This window comes from Castanea sativa, chromosome 1 (assembly GCF_040712315.1).
Source record: "Castanea sativa cultivar Marrone di Chiusa Pesio chromosome 1, ASM4071231v1".
Taxonomy (NCBI): Eukaryota; Viridiplantae; Streptophyta; class Magnoliopsida; order Fagales; family Fagaceae; genus Castanea; species Castanea sativa.
The window spans coordinates 41402418-41418967 of NC_134013.1; the positions used below are offsets into that span (position 1 = coordinate 41402418).

A 16550-nucleotide genomic window follows, 5' to 3' on the forward strand; every position below is an offset into this window, starting at 1 on the left:
TCAGTTTTTTTCCTTTTTTGATGCATTTTGCTTAGCACCTTTTTGAAGTTTTTGAAGCATTTGGAGCGGCATTCTTTCAGGTCTTTGAACAGATGTTTCTCCTATTTGTGTTTTTCGACTGGCTATGTACTTGTCCTTCCTTGATTTTTTTACAATTTCCTCCATTGTGTCCTGCAATAATTTGCATTTTTATGTATCAGTTAGATTTATATGGTAAATTATGAGTAGAATAATGTTTGAATCATATAGTAAGTAAGGTGAAGTAAATATGCTTTAATTACCTGATGTTCTTCAACTTTACGTGAGTCATTTTGCTTATGTGAAATTTCCATCTCCAAAATCTTCGAAACTGTGTAATTTTCTTTTCTATACTTCAAATTATATTCATCAAGATGCAATTGGAACAAATATTCGTTGCCAATTATTTTTTGAATTTCTTTTGGTATTGTATTCCCATCTAATTTGAAAATATGTTTGAAAAAAGTTTCATACAATTAGCAATATGTATATGGTGTGTGGATATATATATATATATATATATATATATATATATATGTGTGTGTGTGTGTGTGTGTGTGTGTGTGTGTGTGTGTCAGTGTATATTATATTAAATGGTGTGTGGATATATGTGTGTGTGTACGTGTTTGTACAACATTGGTAAAAAAGTATTAAAACTTCAGTTTTCAGATAATAAAGATATGGGGCTGACATTTATATATGAAGTTACCTCTTCTTGCATCTCTGCAAGTTCTTTTGCATTTTTAGATATATTTTTTTCAGCTCCTTTGTCAAACAATATGAATGTGGTTGAACCGGTCTCATCTTGTACTTGGACTTGGATTCTATAGCTATTTTAAATACAAAGTTGTTAGTAGAATATTATATATATTTTATGTGTGTTTGAGAATTTATAAAGTTGTTAGTAGAATAATTACCTTGGGACTGTAAATTTTGGCTGATTTTTACAACGTTCACACCATAGAACTCCTTTGACTTGTTTCACTTTCGTCTTGCATATAAGACATGCAACATAATACCATCCATATTTGTTGTTGATATTAATGATTTTGGCATTGCATGTTACCAATAAGTCCTATAATACAAAGTTTAGTCAGTTTATAAAATTATATCTTATTATAAAACATATAAACAGTTACTAATTATGATAAATTCATAATGTGAGAGTATAGTTGATACCTTTGTCTTTGAGTTCCATTCCAAGTCCTTTATTTCAGCCACTGTTTTTCTATTATGTAAGGCAAGTTCTCCATCTTGTGCTTTAGGTAGTTCCTTTGGTAGTATATCTTTTACGGTTATGTCCATTGTGGTGTATCTAACAAAAAATTAGGTATAATTCATTCAAAAATAAACAGAACAGTTTCTATATGTATATATATATATATGAAAACAAACTGAAACAAACATTTGTTTCTTAAAGATACCTGCTGTTTTTTTTTAAACTTGTATAGCATCTATTTTATACAATTTTATGCTAATATCATTTAAGGAATATTGCTAAGTAGGTACACTCTTGAAAAGAGAAAGTGTAATAATAGTTACTTGTTTCTAATTTCTGCAACTTCTGGAATGTCTAAATTGATATACAGCTTTGTTGCAAAAGTGGATGATAACTGATACTCACCTACAAAAAAGTTGTAAAAGTTATAAGCATTATAGATACATAAATATTATGTATTTGATAAATGAGTTAATCAATTGTTACCTCTGAAAGTTTTCACAATAGTTGAAGTGACTATTACAATGAATGGCCCTTTATTTGTTTTGTAGAAATCATCATCTATTTGTTGTGTAGTATTTCCCCACAAAGTTGTTCGAATTGATTGGCTCCTGAATTTGTATATAAGTAAATTTGAGTTATTTAAAAATTATAACATATGAGTTTGAAAAATTGTTTATATATCTTACTCTTCTAACAACAGTTGAATGTTTCTCATCTTTGTTGGACGCCCTCTTGTTTTGATCTCCTCAATGGCTCCAATGTAGTCCAATATGCCAATCACATCTGGTAAGAACACTTTTTTTTTTTTTAAAGTAAGAATCAGTATTAAGATATGAATTGCATTATTTTTTAGCTCTGTAAAAGTAGATGCTTGGCTTGTAAAACAATTAAAATTACTAGTCAAGTAAGTATTGTCATAGCAACGGGAAGCTATTGTTCCATAATTAGCAAATTCAAATTGGGATTGAGGAATTGAATGATCAAATCCGTTGAATTTTGAGACCGAAGTTGTAGAATTGAAAAGTATTTTGAGTTGGTTATGTACTGGACGATAGTTCCCTTTATTTTCTTCAACTAAGAAATTTGTAATTGTATATATGCTGCCTTCATTTAGTTGTGGACGAAAACTTTTGAGCAAGATTCTTTCTGATGCTTGCATGTATCAATGTTCCCTACGAATATTTCAAATGAATTATTCCTTAATCAATAGGAGCAGTATATAACAGCCATTTTACATTGACTGGTTGCAAGTTTTAATAAAGTAATATTATTCTTTAATCAATAGGAGCAGTAAATAACAATCAATTTACATTATCTGGTTTCAAGTTTTAATAAAATAATATTAGTTTTTTTTTTGATAAGTAACGACAAATTTTTATTAAAAAATGAAGAATAGCCAACCCGAGTACATTGGGAATGTACTATGGGGGCATAAATCAAAAACCAAGATTACAACGATCAAGTAAAACAGGAATGGAAGAACAAGAAAAATGACAAAAAACCACACTCCAATCTAGGAGAGTGTGTAAGAAAAAAGACTTAATCTCTAAAATAGAGCGTTCACAACTCTCAAAGCATCTCGTATTCCTTTCGCGCCAAATACACCATAACACACAATGAGGCACAATTCTCCACAACTCTATATTTCTATGTCTTCCAAACTTACCTTGCCAAGACTCAAACAACTCAATAACCCAATGAATTCCAAACAAGCAAAACACCAATGACCACAACTCACAAGCAATGGGGTAATGAAGAAGAAGATGATCCACCGACTCCCCACAATTCTTACACATATAGCACCAATTAAGAACAATCACGCGTCGTTTATGAAGATTATCTATTGTTAAAATCTTACCTAAAGAAGCAGACCATGAAAAGAAAGCTACCCTTGGAGGAACCTTAGATTTCCAAATCAACTTCCAAGGGAAGGATAAGATGATAGGAGGGTAGAAAGAAAGATAGAATCCTCTAACCTCAAAACCTCTACTCCTTGCTGGCTTCCAACACAACCGATCCGGACCCAATCCCCTTACCGTCGAAGAGTAGACCATATCCATGAACCGATCAAAGGATTCTTGTTCCAAATCTTGTGGAGGACGACGAAATTTAGCATCCCAATGAATCCTCCCACCAGACCAACACATAACCTCCGCTACTGAAGAATCCTTTGTTCTACAAATACAATAGAGCTCCGGAAAAGCCTCTTGGAAAGTACGATCTCCGCACCATACATGCTTCCAAAACTTCACTCGAGTACCATCTCCCACATCATACAGAATTAGTTTAGAAAAACTCATCCAACCACTCCTAATATATCTCCATAAACTAACGCCATAAGCACTGGTCACCTTTTTTGTGCACCAACCACCCCAATCATTCCCATATTTCGCTTCAATAACCCTCCTCCATAGAGCATCGGTCTCCAAGCCATACCTCCATAACCATTTCCCTAATAAGGCAGCATTAAAACTCCTCAATCTTCTAATACCCAACCCTCCAACCTGCAGCGGCTTACAAACCTGAGCCCAATTGACCAAGTGTAATTTAGAGTCACCATTAATACCACTCCACAGAAAATCTCGTTGTAACTTCTCCATACGATTTGCCACCTTCCCAGGTAAAGGTAGAAGGGAAAGGAAGTATGTAGGTAAGGAGGAGAGAGTACTTTTAATAAAAGTTACCTTACCCCCCTTAGATAGATACAACCTCTTCCACCCTGCTAATCTCCTTTCCATCTTCTCCAAAATAGGATTCCAAATTGACAACTCCTTAAATTTAGCTCCTAACGGTAGCCCCAAATATCTCAATGGAAGAGAGGATTGCCTACAACCCAGCATCCCCACCAAAACATCCATATTGTAGACCACCCCTATAGGGACCAACTCAGATTTCCCCAAATTAATCCTTAAACCTGAGACCTCCTCAAATCTAGTCAGGATTGCTCTCAAACACGCTATATGCGTAGGATCAGCATCACAAAAAATAAGAGTGTCATCAGCAAACAAAAGATGAGACACCATCACCGAGTTACCAGCCGTATTACCTACAGAGAAGCCTGAGAACTGACCAGTAGTAGCAGCCACTTCCAACATACGACTCAAACCCTCCATAACAATATCAAATAGCAACGGAGACAAGGGGTCCCCTTGCCGAATCCCCCTAGAACTACAAAAAAAAATCAGCAGGACTACCATTGATCAAAATGGAGAATTTAGCAGTAGAAATGCAACACATTATCCGTTTTCTCCATTTCTCTGAAAACCCACAGCGCTGAAGCAGATACATTAAGAAACCCCAACTCACATGGTCATATGCCTTCTCCACATCCAACTTACACAACACTCCTGGAACACCTGACTTCAATCTACTATCAATACATTTTGAAGCAATCAAAAAAGAGTCCAATATCTGTCTACCTTTCACAAATGCATTATGAGAATTTGAAATAAGCCCATGTGCCACCCTTCTGAGACGATTGGCCAACACTTTAGAAATAATCTTGTAAATCCCACCAACTAAGCTAATAGGCCGAAAATCCTTAATCTCCACAGCATCCACCTTTTTGGGAATAAGAACAAGAAAAGAAGCGTTAAGGCTTTCTCAAACACAGCCTGAGTATGAAAATTTTGGAACACTGCCATAATTTCAGCTTTCAAAATACACCAGCAAGACTGAAAGAACGCCATAGAAAAACCATCCGGGCCAGGAGCCTTATCACCCTTAAAATCACTAATCACCCCAAACACCTCTTCCTCATCAAATGGCCTATCTATCCAAAGTGTATCATCCTCCGAGATACAAGAGAACTCCACATCATCTAATAAAGGTCTATGAGCCACAGATTCAGCATATAGCTGCCTATAAAAATGAGAAATACAACCTGCTATAGCCTCCTGATCTGAAGACAATTCTCCATCCACCATAAGCCTATCAATGGAATTAAATCTTCTGTGAGAGTTAGCTATACGATGAAAGAATCTGGTATTCCTGTCTCCTTCTCTAATACAAAGGACTCTAGACTTCTGCCTCCAACAAATTTCCTCCATCAAAGTAACTTTTTCTAATTCACCTCGAACTCTCTCCAACTCCAGCCTTTCCTCCACAACTAAAGCTCGACTATCCTCAATCATCTCTAAATCACTAAGCTCTTGCCACAATTTTCTCACCTGATCCTCAACATTTCCAAAAACCTCCACATTCCATTTCTTCAAATCATTTTTCAAGAGCTTCAATTTATTGGCCAACACAAAACTCGGAGCTCCTCGGACATTATAAGATTCCCACCAAGCTCGCACCCTCTCCACGAAACCCTCATCTTTAAGCCACATATTCTCAAATCTAAACGGCTTCCTACCTCTCTGAAAAGAACCACCCTCAAGAACAATTAGGAAGTGATCAGATAACAGCCTAGGCAAGCGTTGTTGAGAGACAGATGGAAACTTATCATCCCAATCTGCAGAAAACAAAAACCTGTCCAGCCTAGCCTTTAAAGCAACTTCACGAGTATTTGACCAAGTGAAAGATCCCCCCTTGAAGCGGAATATCCATGAGGCCTTGCTCAGAAATAAAATTGGAAAACTCCCGCATAGCAGCAGTAAAAGAGGTTACACCAGACCGCTCAGAAGGAAACCTTACCACATTAAAGTCACCACCCACACACCATGGAATATTCCACCAACTATGGAACATTCCACCAACAGTTCAAACCACATAATTCTTCCCATAAGAACCTTCTTTCTCTCACAGAATTAGGACCATAAATGCCATAAAATGCCCAGACAAATTGATCTGACACACATGTAAATCTGCAAGAAACCGAAAATCGCCCCACAGCTTCCTCCTCTTTATTCACAAACCGTGTATCCCACATCAATAGCACCCCTCCAAAAGCTCCACAAGAGCCTAGATAAGACCAATCGACATGTTGACCCCTCCATAAACTATGAATCACAGCTCTAGTTATCAACTCCATTTTAGTTTCTTGAAGACAAATAACATATGGCTTCCATCTCCTGACCAAATTACGAACCCGAAGCCTTTTATCCCTATCATTCAGCCCTCTAACATTCCAAGAAATAATCTTCAAATTCATTGATGAACCACCACAGCCCTCTCCTTACTTACATTCCTCGGTTTCGTTGAACCAACCTCGACATTTATAGATGTCAATAAATTCTTCAACTCCCGCTGACCTTTCTACCCCGACTTGCCATGCTTCATTTGATCATTTACTGCCTTAAGCTTTTTATCCTTTTTCCTGGCCTCTATAGCCAGCAACAAACCCGTAATCTGCTCCTCAAAACCTTCCAACGAAGTGCCCACTGATTTTCTAAAAGCCTTAATCCAATTTGTTACCCATTGTGATAAATTATCACCATCAATCGACTCCATACACCCAACCCCCGGCTCAGAACTACACTCCAATTCCAAAGGAACTTCTGTGGCCAAAGGTACCACAACTAAAGGCTTGCCACTACACTCCCAATTCATCGACCTTTCATTAAAATCCCCCATCTCCTCCTCTGCCTCCTTAACAATAGACCAAGAATCAACTAACCCATCACAGTCCTCTGCCCAGCTAACCATCTGACCGTCATTGATAAAAGAATCATTACCTGTTACAGTCTCTACATCAGTGAATGAGCACTCCGACACACTTTTTGGAGATCGGTATAGAGATAACGGAATCACTACTTGTCGACCATCCCGCAATTGAAGCATCCACTCTTTGGAATTACCCCATGATTTGTCCAAATCACTGACCCATTCCCTAATAGTGGGAGAAGGATTAAGTACCACCTTACCATCAGAAGCCTCATGCTCCGTCGCCCTTACCTCCGGACCCAATAATTCATCATCCACATCCTTCGTCGTCGCCGGAGATGACGACCTCTCCACCATCTTTTCTAACAGGTCTCCTGCAGACAACACCTTCGTCTCCGCCAGCTCCACCGAAGGACAAATCGTAACTACTGGTGCTGAAACCACCTCGCCGTCAGCTTGGACCACTTCCGCTGTCAATATCGGCACGACGGGGAATTGGGTAAGCCAGCTCGAGCTCACCGGAACGCTCGACCCACTCTCGCCAGGAACTTCCGGTGCCGATGTGGAAGAAATCGAGCCCATTGTGACCATCGGAGCCACCGTCGGCCTCCTTTGTGGTAGAGAGTCAATCGTCGAGCTCGCTGGGAGTACCTTAGCACTCGCACCCTTCGAGAATGAGCTCAGGCCTGAAGCGCTTGACTCTAACTTACCATCCTCAACAAATGGGCCCGTAATACCTGGGCTAGAAGTATTTTCTGACTGCTTGGAGCAAGCCCCTGCCTCAAAAACAAATGGGCTAGTCAATAATGGGCTTGAACAACTCTTAACTGCATGGGCTTCAGAAGGCCCATTGTCCATTCCTTTATTCACAGCCTGGGCAGAAAGATCCTCATGTGCCACCCACTTTACAGCTTGCTTATCACCCCTGTAACGTTGCCAAGACACCCGCCTCTTACCAAATTCATTTATTTCCACAGTCAAACCTTTCCCTAACCAGCCAGCCCTCCTAATTTGACGCTCCATACCAGAATCAACCTCATTCAAATTCAAATTATTCAATCTGAATTTATTTGGTTCTGGGATTTTCTCCTTAAACCTAGCAGCCCCATTACTACCACGGAGACTCCCCTTCACACCACCCATGGCAATCGGTATAGCATTATCAGCCGGAACTTCAACAGCCACCACCTGAATCCCAACTTCGTCTCTCGGAGGCTGCGTTGTGTTCTCCACTACATGAAACTTCCCTGTCTCGCTAATGGGGGGCTGGTGTGAATGCTTCCTTACTTGCACAGACGCTTTTACCGTTTCAACAAAGGACCGAGAAGGGTGAATCACTGAACCTAACTTAGCCTTGTACGGTAAAGCTTTTGAACCCAACGCATAATGAGAAGGTTCCAACATTCTCCGTAATTCAATTCCAAAAGCCCTCCAACCTTGTTGTGCCTTGCCTGCAGGAATAATGATCGATCTTCTCATCCCGCCAACTTTTAATTCTGTTACTAGAATAAATTGCCCAAACAGGTTCGAACCCCGTTGCACTGTGTAGGCTGTGTCTCCATCCCTGAGCGTGAAGAAATGTTTGGGGTTAACCCCAATCATCGTTTGTTCCAAGCTCTGCATTAACCAACGTGCTGCGTTCCTACCCATAAAAATTGAGTGCATGAAATACTTCCCTCGTTCAAAAATCTTAAGGGAGAAGAAGTTCCCCCCTTCCTTAACCACCAACTGAAACAACTTCGATTCAATAAAAAAATTGCGAAATCCACCCATATCGATCCAAACCAGAAATAAAACATTAACCGGAAACAAACTTTCTGACTAATTTGAGGTAGCCGGGCCTCGAGTAAAGAATTACATCAATCAATCCTGGACATTTCATAAAATTTACTTGCCAATGCATTGTTGTAATTGGTAATTAGTAAAATTTGTTAGTACAATTTATTCTAAAAGGGAATCAATTATGAATTTACCTCTTTGTCAACCAATATCATATCGAGGCTGATCAGATCATGGTTGTTTGCTATATTAATTGCATCCCACATTTGTAAAACTCTAACTTTCAGTTTTGAATTATCTTTGTCCCTTGATATCTGTTTCAAAGTTGTATACTCCATACTCATCTTAAAAATCTGTAAAAAAAAAACAATATTTTATCAATACAAAAATCAAACAAAAAGATTTTAAGAATTTGAAAAACTAACTGGAAAAATAGAGAAAAAGGTATCTAAACTAATACTTATTGAGTAATGTAGCAAAACAGAATTTAATATACAGTAAATAATTCTAGGGAAACCATAATTTTAGTTTAAGAAAAACCATTAACAAATTTATACTCTTTAGTATTCGACAAAACATAAAGGCAATTGGAAAAGAAAAGTGAAATCCTAACAAAAAACTTTTAAATGGAAATAAAAGAGGGAAAATGAATTGTGAACAGTTATAAACAATTGGGAAGCGTAATTGAATAGAAAAAAATCATGCTCACCTTCTTAATAGTCTGTTGTTGCAGAGAAGTGTTCTGAATAGTTTGCTGTTGCAGTGAAGGAATGGCGGTTGAAACAATTGAGGAAGAGATTCTCTATTTGTGTGTGTCTGTGTGTGTGTTTGGCTGAATCAATGTACTGTTTGAAGATTTTATGTTGTGATTCGTCACTTGAATAAGTGCAGTACTTGAAAGAGTGATTCATCAATTTTGGACTTGATTAATTTATCCCAACGGGCCGGACCATTAATTTACTTCAGTAAAAGAAAGCGTTTCATGCAATCAATGACATTTTTTTCTCATGAGTGAGGTTGGGCTTGGGATTGGCTCTAATTGTATACAATGTTCTCACATAACTCCATAGGTTTCATGGTTATTAGATGAAATGGATTGGGCTTTTTTAGCTTAAGGTATGGGCCTACCCACGTGAGAAATTGAACAATGTAATAAACCCACAATAAGAATTTATTTGGAACTTTAATTCTGAGATTTATGTGTATTTGGACAACCGGCTTTTAACTTCTATTCTATTGACCATAGGGTGCAATCAATGACATTTTTTTCTCATGAGTGAGGTTGGGGTTGGGATTGGCTCTAATTGTATACGATGTTCTCACATAACTCCATTGGTTTCATGGTTATTAGATGAAATGGATTGGGCTTTTTTAGCTTAAGGTATGGGCCTACCCACGTGAGAAATTGAACAATGTAATAAACCCACAATAAGAATTTATTTGGAACTTTAATTCTGAGATTTATGTGTATTTGGACAACCGGCTTTTAACTTCTATCTTATTGACCATAGGGTAAGGTTGCATACTCCAGAATAAAGGTTGTTAAATGTAAAATACAATGTCTACACATATAAAATAATTAGTATATGAGAAAATAAATATATTCAAATAATTAAAGGTAAATATTTGAATTGAATATTTTAAAATTAAAAGTCTTAGTTAAAAATTATAAATTAAAATAGTTAAAAAGTTTAAAGTGGAAAGTTAAAAGCTATTTCAATTTTCTTAACTTAGCTAGTGTTTATTGGGTTGGAGAACTTCGGGTTTAAAAAAAAAATTATTTATTATTATTATTTTTTTAATATTGTGCTGACGTGGAAAATTGTGGGCACTTTTATATATGTCAAAAGAATGGCTAAAGCAACTTCGTTTTGTTTAGTCTTTTGTTCCAATTTCACTCACATATATTGCAAATCTTACTGACTTGCCCAATATTTTGTTAATTGATGATGTGACAGTACTAACAGATGATACGAATCAAGTTTGTTATTTGTTCTCATTCTGAAAATCTGATTGATTTTGTTGCTGGCAAGAAGGTCGGCTTTAATAATTTGTTGTTTACATGAAAAATAAGCTAAAAAATATTTAACTTCTAAGCGTGAATCATGTTGCTAGCTTAATTTGATAATAGAAAATGTTTTCCAGTATAGTTTCATATTTTAGGTGAATTTTGTTCCATATCATCTATTAGCTTCGAAACTGTACTTCTGATGCAGTCATTTTTTTTTAATTATCTGTTCCATATAGTAACTTTTCTAATTGTGTTCTTGATTGAGTAAATATTTTGTGCAGACATACTATTATATTACTTCAGATAGTTATCTTGATTTCATAAAGAATTGTGGTTAGCATTGGACCTTGGAAGGATACAATTGTTATTACAAAAAAAAATTATTTGAATGTAGTTACAGATCTAGTTGCCAAAGTCCATGTATTTAAGTGTAACTATGCCTTATTAATATTGAAAAACTTTTCCAGAGCGAAAATACATACTGCAACAAATCATATATCTTACTTATTATAAAAAACACTCTTCAAACACAGGGAATGAAAAATGGATTTCAACCACAGATTTTTTTCCCCTTTATGCTAGATGACTAAATTTCATAACTTCTATTAAACACAAACTGATATTTATAGAAAATAACGAAAAAGAGAGATAGGAATATGTGTTCATAACACCCAAATGAACTCATTGAAAGTTGTTCAAACACATACCCAATGGAAAGAACGGCCTAATATACAAATTGATGACCCACAATCGCTCTTCAAAAACAATAGATCAGATAGGATGGAAAACAGTTTCGAATAGTGAGAATGCTTTCTCCTTTTTAGCGCTCCGCCTTCTTTTGCATCCTGTTTTTGCTAGCATGACAGCAAAGAATATCCACTGCACCAGAACTATACACACCCCATAAAATTTAGTTAAGAATTCAAAAAATAACATGTCAGAAATTATAATGTAGTTGTGAAAAGCAATAAAAACAGAGTCCCCTATTAAAGAAAATGAACCATAAGATCAATAGGATGCAAAAATAAATAAATAAATGAAGTGTAATAATCATAAGATCACAATAACGAACTCCTCATTTTTAAGTATTTAGTAACTTTCAGATTCTAAAAGGCCAAAAAAATACACTACAAATTATATCAAAAACAAAACAGTAGCTCTCCCCTTTTACAATGAAATATTTCTTGTCACCCATGTATGAATAGTTCAAGGAAATCTCAATTTTGATATAGATGTATCAATATACTTCTTTAAAATACTGATGGATGAACTCATAAAACTCCATTAACTCATCCTACAACCCACTGGTAGATACTTTTTAAACAGGAAATCAATCGATAAAAAGCAATACAGATTCTGACCAAAGAAATATAAAAAGCAAAGCAGAGAAATATAAAAAGCAATACAGATTTTGTTATGTTCAAATAGTAATATAATAACTGATAAGAAGTAAATGACAGCCCAAATTCTAGCTATAGTTTAATAGTTTAGGAAGTTGAAAACATGAAGTTCGGTTTTTTTTTTTTTCTTTTCAAGTGAGGGAGGTGAGAGATATGTATTCAGGTTCACCTGACGGGAAGACAGGACAGTATCACCTAGCCACAAAGCTCGTAGCTAAGTTTGATTTAATTTGTCAGAAAATTTAAACATAAATAGTTGAAGACCAGTTAATTGTAAGTCTCTAAGGTCAATATTGTCATGGGCAGGCCAATTTAAAGGAGCAATGCAGTCTTTAAGTTCCAAAGTTGTTTCTGATGTAATATATGTAAACTCTTTTATCCTCTCATCAGAAACCAATCGATTTTCCATAAAGTAGCTCATATATATGGTCCAGAACAGCTCAGAATTCAAAGATAATCTATAGGACTGAGATAAATCAATATGTATAAGTTTTTTTCTTTTGTTTAAAAAAAAGTTAAAACTTACCTATTAATCAACCGAGATCATAACAATATTGGTTAGATCATGGTTGTTTGCTACGTTAACTCCATCTCACATTCACTGATATCTACTTCACAGTTTTCTACTTCATTGCGATATGAAACTGTAATATTAGAACATTTTAAACATTAGTAAAATTTATATATAATAATGGAGAAAAACCTACTGTTTACAATATAAGTGACAATCTAGTTTACATTATCAACAATTTGAAATAAGTTTAATAAACAGTATGTGTTACCTTTAGGCAAATTATCGAATATTTCTTTGTAGACAATATTTTTTGTATGAAAACGATCAGTATCATCATTTTCTAAAATGAGTATCTTGAGACCATCTTTACTTGTAACTCTGGATACGGCAACATATAACTGTCCATGACTGAAAACTGGTCTATCTAAATAAAGTCCAACACGTTGCAGAGATTGACCTTAGCTCTTATTAATTGTCATAGCAAAGCAAACAGATACTGGAAACTGCCTTCTTTTTAGTACAAAAGGCCATTTGGAATCAGAAGGGGATAAGACTATTCTTGGAATAAACACTTTTTCTCCAATATGAGTTCCTGATATTATTTGAGCCTCTAAAACCCATTTTGATTGTTGAGTGACCAAAAGTCTAGTACCATTACAAAGTCCATTACTTTGGTTTAAATTTCGAAGTAACATTATTGGAAAACCTACTTTCAATCTGAGTTTATGATTTGGAATACCAAGGAACTTCATTGAATTGAGAAATTCTATTGGCCATATGGCATCTTGGTCTAGAATGTTGCTTGAAGCTTTACATAATGAATCTGCACTAAGATATGTCTCTTCATCAACATTAATAAGATCAATCATGTAACCAGTTATGTCTTCAACTACTTCATTTGTTGGAGCTAAAATTGCTCTCTCCTCTAAATACTTGGAGTCGTTGAATTTTGTATCAAAGTTAGGATAGGCAGCTTTTACAATATCGTTGAAAGGATGAGCACCAGGCTGAATTAGTAAATCATGCGGTATTTCAATCAATGTTTCATCTTCATTATTACTAAGTTCACCATCACCAATTTTCAATATCCATTCAGCAAATTCCCTTGCTGCAATATCACCTGGGTTTTGTGTCAACCTCATATTTATTGTCAGAATGAAAACTTTGCAACTATTCCATAATGATGACTTGTTAATTGATGCTTCAACTATTTGTTCTCTTCGTCCTTTAGATATCACTGGTAATATTTGTCTAAAATCACCACCAAGAATAATAGTTTTTCCTCCAAAAGGTGTCTCCCCACTATTTGAGTTCAAAAAACGCAATATATCTTTTAATGACCGGTCAACAGCTTCAAAACAATTTCGGTGTGCCATTGGAGCTTCATCCCAAACTATAAGACTTGCTTTTGTCATAAGTTCTGCAATTTGTGAACCTTGTTTAATACCGCAAGTTGAACTGTCTGTTACATTTATTGGTATTTGAAATCTTGAATGAGCTGTTCTCCCTCCAGGCAACAATAATGCAGCAATGCCAGATGATGCAATTGCAATGACAATTTTACCTTCTGAGCGCAATCGGCATATAATAGTCTTCCAGAGATAAGTCTTTCTAGTTCCTCCATGCCCATAAACAAAAAAGAAACCACCTTTATTCTCTGAAACAGAATCAATTACTTCCTCATAGATATTTCTTTGATCAATATTAAGACCAGCAAGAAGTTTAATATGCTCTGCTGCCAAAGAGTTTCTATCATAATCCAATTCTTCTTGTAATACTCTATTGTTACTTTGTCTGAGAAGTAATGTATTTGGATATGGTATTGTCTCAAATTCGTGCAATGACCTGCCACTCTTTATCAAAATCTGTTCAATTTCACATAGTGCATAGTTCTGTAATTGGAAGTCATCAAGATGTAGGTTGTCATATCATAGAACTGTTCTTTGACGATGCCGAATGTCCTCAGATAACAACTACCAATTTGAAATCCATAATTTATATGGGTCTGCAACGTCACAAAAAATCAACATTGTAACAAAAAGTTCTCGTAGCTGTTTTCCTGAAGCCCAGTACGATGCATGATTCAAAGCTTCGTGCCACTCTTTATCATCATCAAGCAAACCAAGTGCATAACATGTTGATTTGAAAGTTGGATACACAACATTATTTATAGTTCGTATTTCCTCAAATGATCTAGGTCCTTTAATAACATTGAGTAGCATCCGCAAATAAAACCGTTCTCCACTTGCAAGATGAGCATAATATATACACCCAATACATCTTCCAGATTTTCTTAATTTCCATTCTTTGTCTCTATTATGCCAAACCCATTTAGTAGGAAATTCAGAATAAGTCAATTCCCTTGCTTCTTCATACAATGCATTCGCTTTCATCTACTCTGTAAATTTGCTTTTTCCGATATCTAGCTTGTTCACAACACTATTTAAATAATCAGTATCTTCAAAAACAACTAGTTGCTCATCCTCATTGTGAAAATTCAGTCTTTGAACAGCAGGCTCTCGATGGTGAATAGGAAATTCGAATATCCTCCAACATACCTTTATGGCAGATACATATCTACAATTTAAATATGTCTTAACTTCATTAGTATCTGTCATATGCTGCATTCCAGTAGAAGAATCAATATGTAAATTTTCTTCAAGAATCAAAGTTGCACGATCAGGTCCTTTTGTTATATACTTAAATAAGTACTTGATAGATCTTGAACGATTACAACACTCAACATTTATGTGTGCTTGAAATTTCACCAATAACTCAATATTGTATGGAACTATGAATCGATTATCAAGTTTGACTTCATTTCTTTCAACAAATCTTCCATTATTCCTTCTTCTATATATTGGGAAACCATCTTCATCAACAGTGGTTTGCGAACAAAATTTTTTAGGGAAGTGCTTTGTACATTTGTTTTCAATCATACAACTTGCCTTTGAATTAATAGAGCCGCAAGGACCATGAACCATATATTGTTTGACAGCTTCATAAACTAAAGGTTCTTCATTCAAATCTGGAATTTCTGCTAAAATTATTCTATCAATTTCTATTGCTGTAGGATGGTTCTCATCATGATGTAGAAAAAGTAAAATGTGTGCATGAGGTAACCCTCTCTTTTGATATTCAACAGTGTAGACAACTGCCACCAAAACAGTAAGTTAGTTACATTTATTTAGATTAACTATTAAACCAAGTAAAGAAGAAGGAAAAAATATTTAAAATATAAAGTTTAGAATACCTGCAATTACTTTCCCAAAGTGTTGACCATGCTTTAAATCATATAAGAGTTGATCAAGCTTTATTTTGAACACTCTTGCAATCACATCAGGCCGATCTTCTACTTTCTGTCCAGGTTTCCTAGATAGGAAAAGATCAATTTCTGGCCATTTTGTGTTGCAAGTGAAGGTAATAAATAGGTCCGGATAACCTACCCATCTACAGATTGCCATTGCATCTTGATAGTTTTCAATCATATACCTTGGACTTCCAGTGAAACTTGAAGGTAGAACAAATCTCTTGCCTGAAGATGCAGGGGTGGTATCTCCTCTCATAACTGCATCTTTCAGTCCTTTATACAATTCTATCCTTAATTTGTCTTGGTTCTCTTTTACCCACATAAGCCGGATTTCTTCAATACATGTGTAGGCATCTACAACAAATTGTTGAAACAATCTACCACCATTTACCAAAGTATGTCCTTCATGTTCACGTTCTTGCAAGCGATATGCATAATATTCTCTCATAGTGACAGAATCAGTTGTATCAGATCTGATTCCATCTACATTACTATACAAAATGCCGAGCCTAAAAGCATCTTCACCATATGGGAACAAAAGGGGCTATTGTAATGCCATGTATGAAGGATGCAGCACATTAATACGCTGTAACCCTCCTTCTTTTAACTCAACAATAATATCGCGATGTGCATTCTCAGCACGAATATCACCAATGATAATTGCTGCAATTTCTGAACATGTAGGCAGATTATATTCTCTTCCATCTGTAGTTTGTGACCCAATAAGGCGCAATCTTAAATGGTGAACA

At 35.7% G+C, this 16550-nt stretch overlaps 2 protein-coding genes and 1 pseudogene across 2 annotated transcripts; all 3 read right to left on the reverse strand.

Annotated features, from left to right (window-relative positions):
* On the reverse strand, positions 1–6335 carry LOC142627270 (uncharacterized). The gene is made up of 10 exons (XM_075801096.1): positions 5942–6335; positions 4852–5696; positions 4527–4801; positions 3099–4408; positions 1561–1642; positions 1198–1333; positions 936–1093; positions 728–848; positions 282–371; positions 1–171 (listed from the first exon to the last, which is right to left on the reverse strand). Exons 1-10 carry the CDS (start codon positions 6333–6335, stop codon positions 1–3), a joined length of 3582 nt encoding a protein of 1193 aa, XP_075657211.1.
* Positions 6336–12553: 6218 nt separating this feature from the next.
* On the reverse strand, positions 12554–14884 carry LOC142627279 (uncharacterized; annotated as a pseudogene).
* LOC142627289 (uncharacterized) lies at positions 14885–16249 on the reverse strand. The gene is made up of 2 exons (XM_075801114.1): positions 15745–16249; positions 14885–15645 (listed from the first exon to the last, which is right to left on the reverse strand). Exons 1-2 carry the CDS (start codon positions 16247–16249, stop codon positions 14885–14887), a joined length of 1266 nt encoding a protein of 421 aa, XP_075657229.1.
* Between the last annotated feature and the right edge of the window lie 301 nt (positions 16250–16550).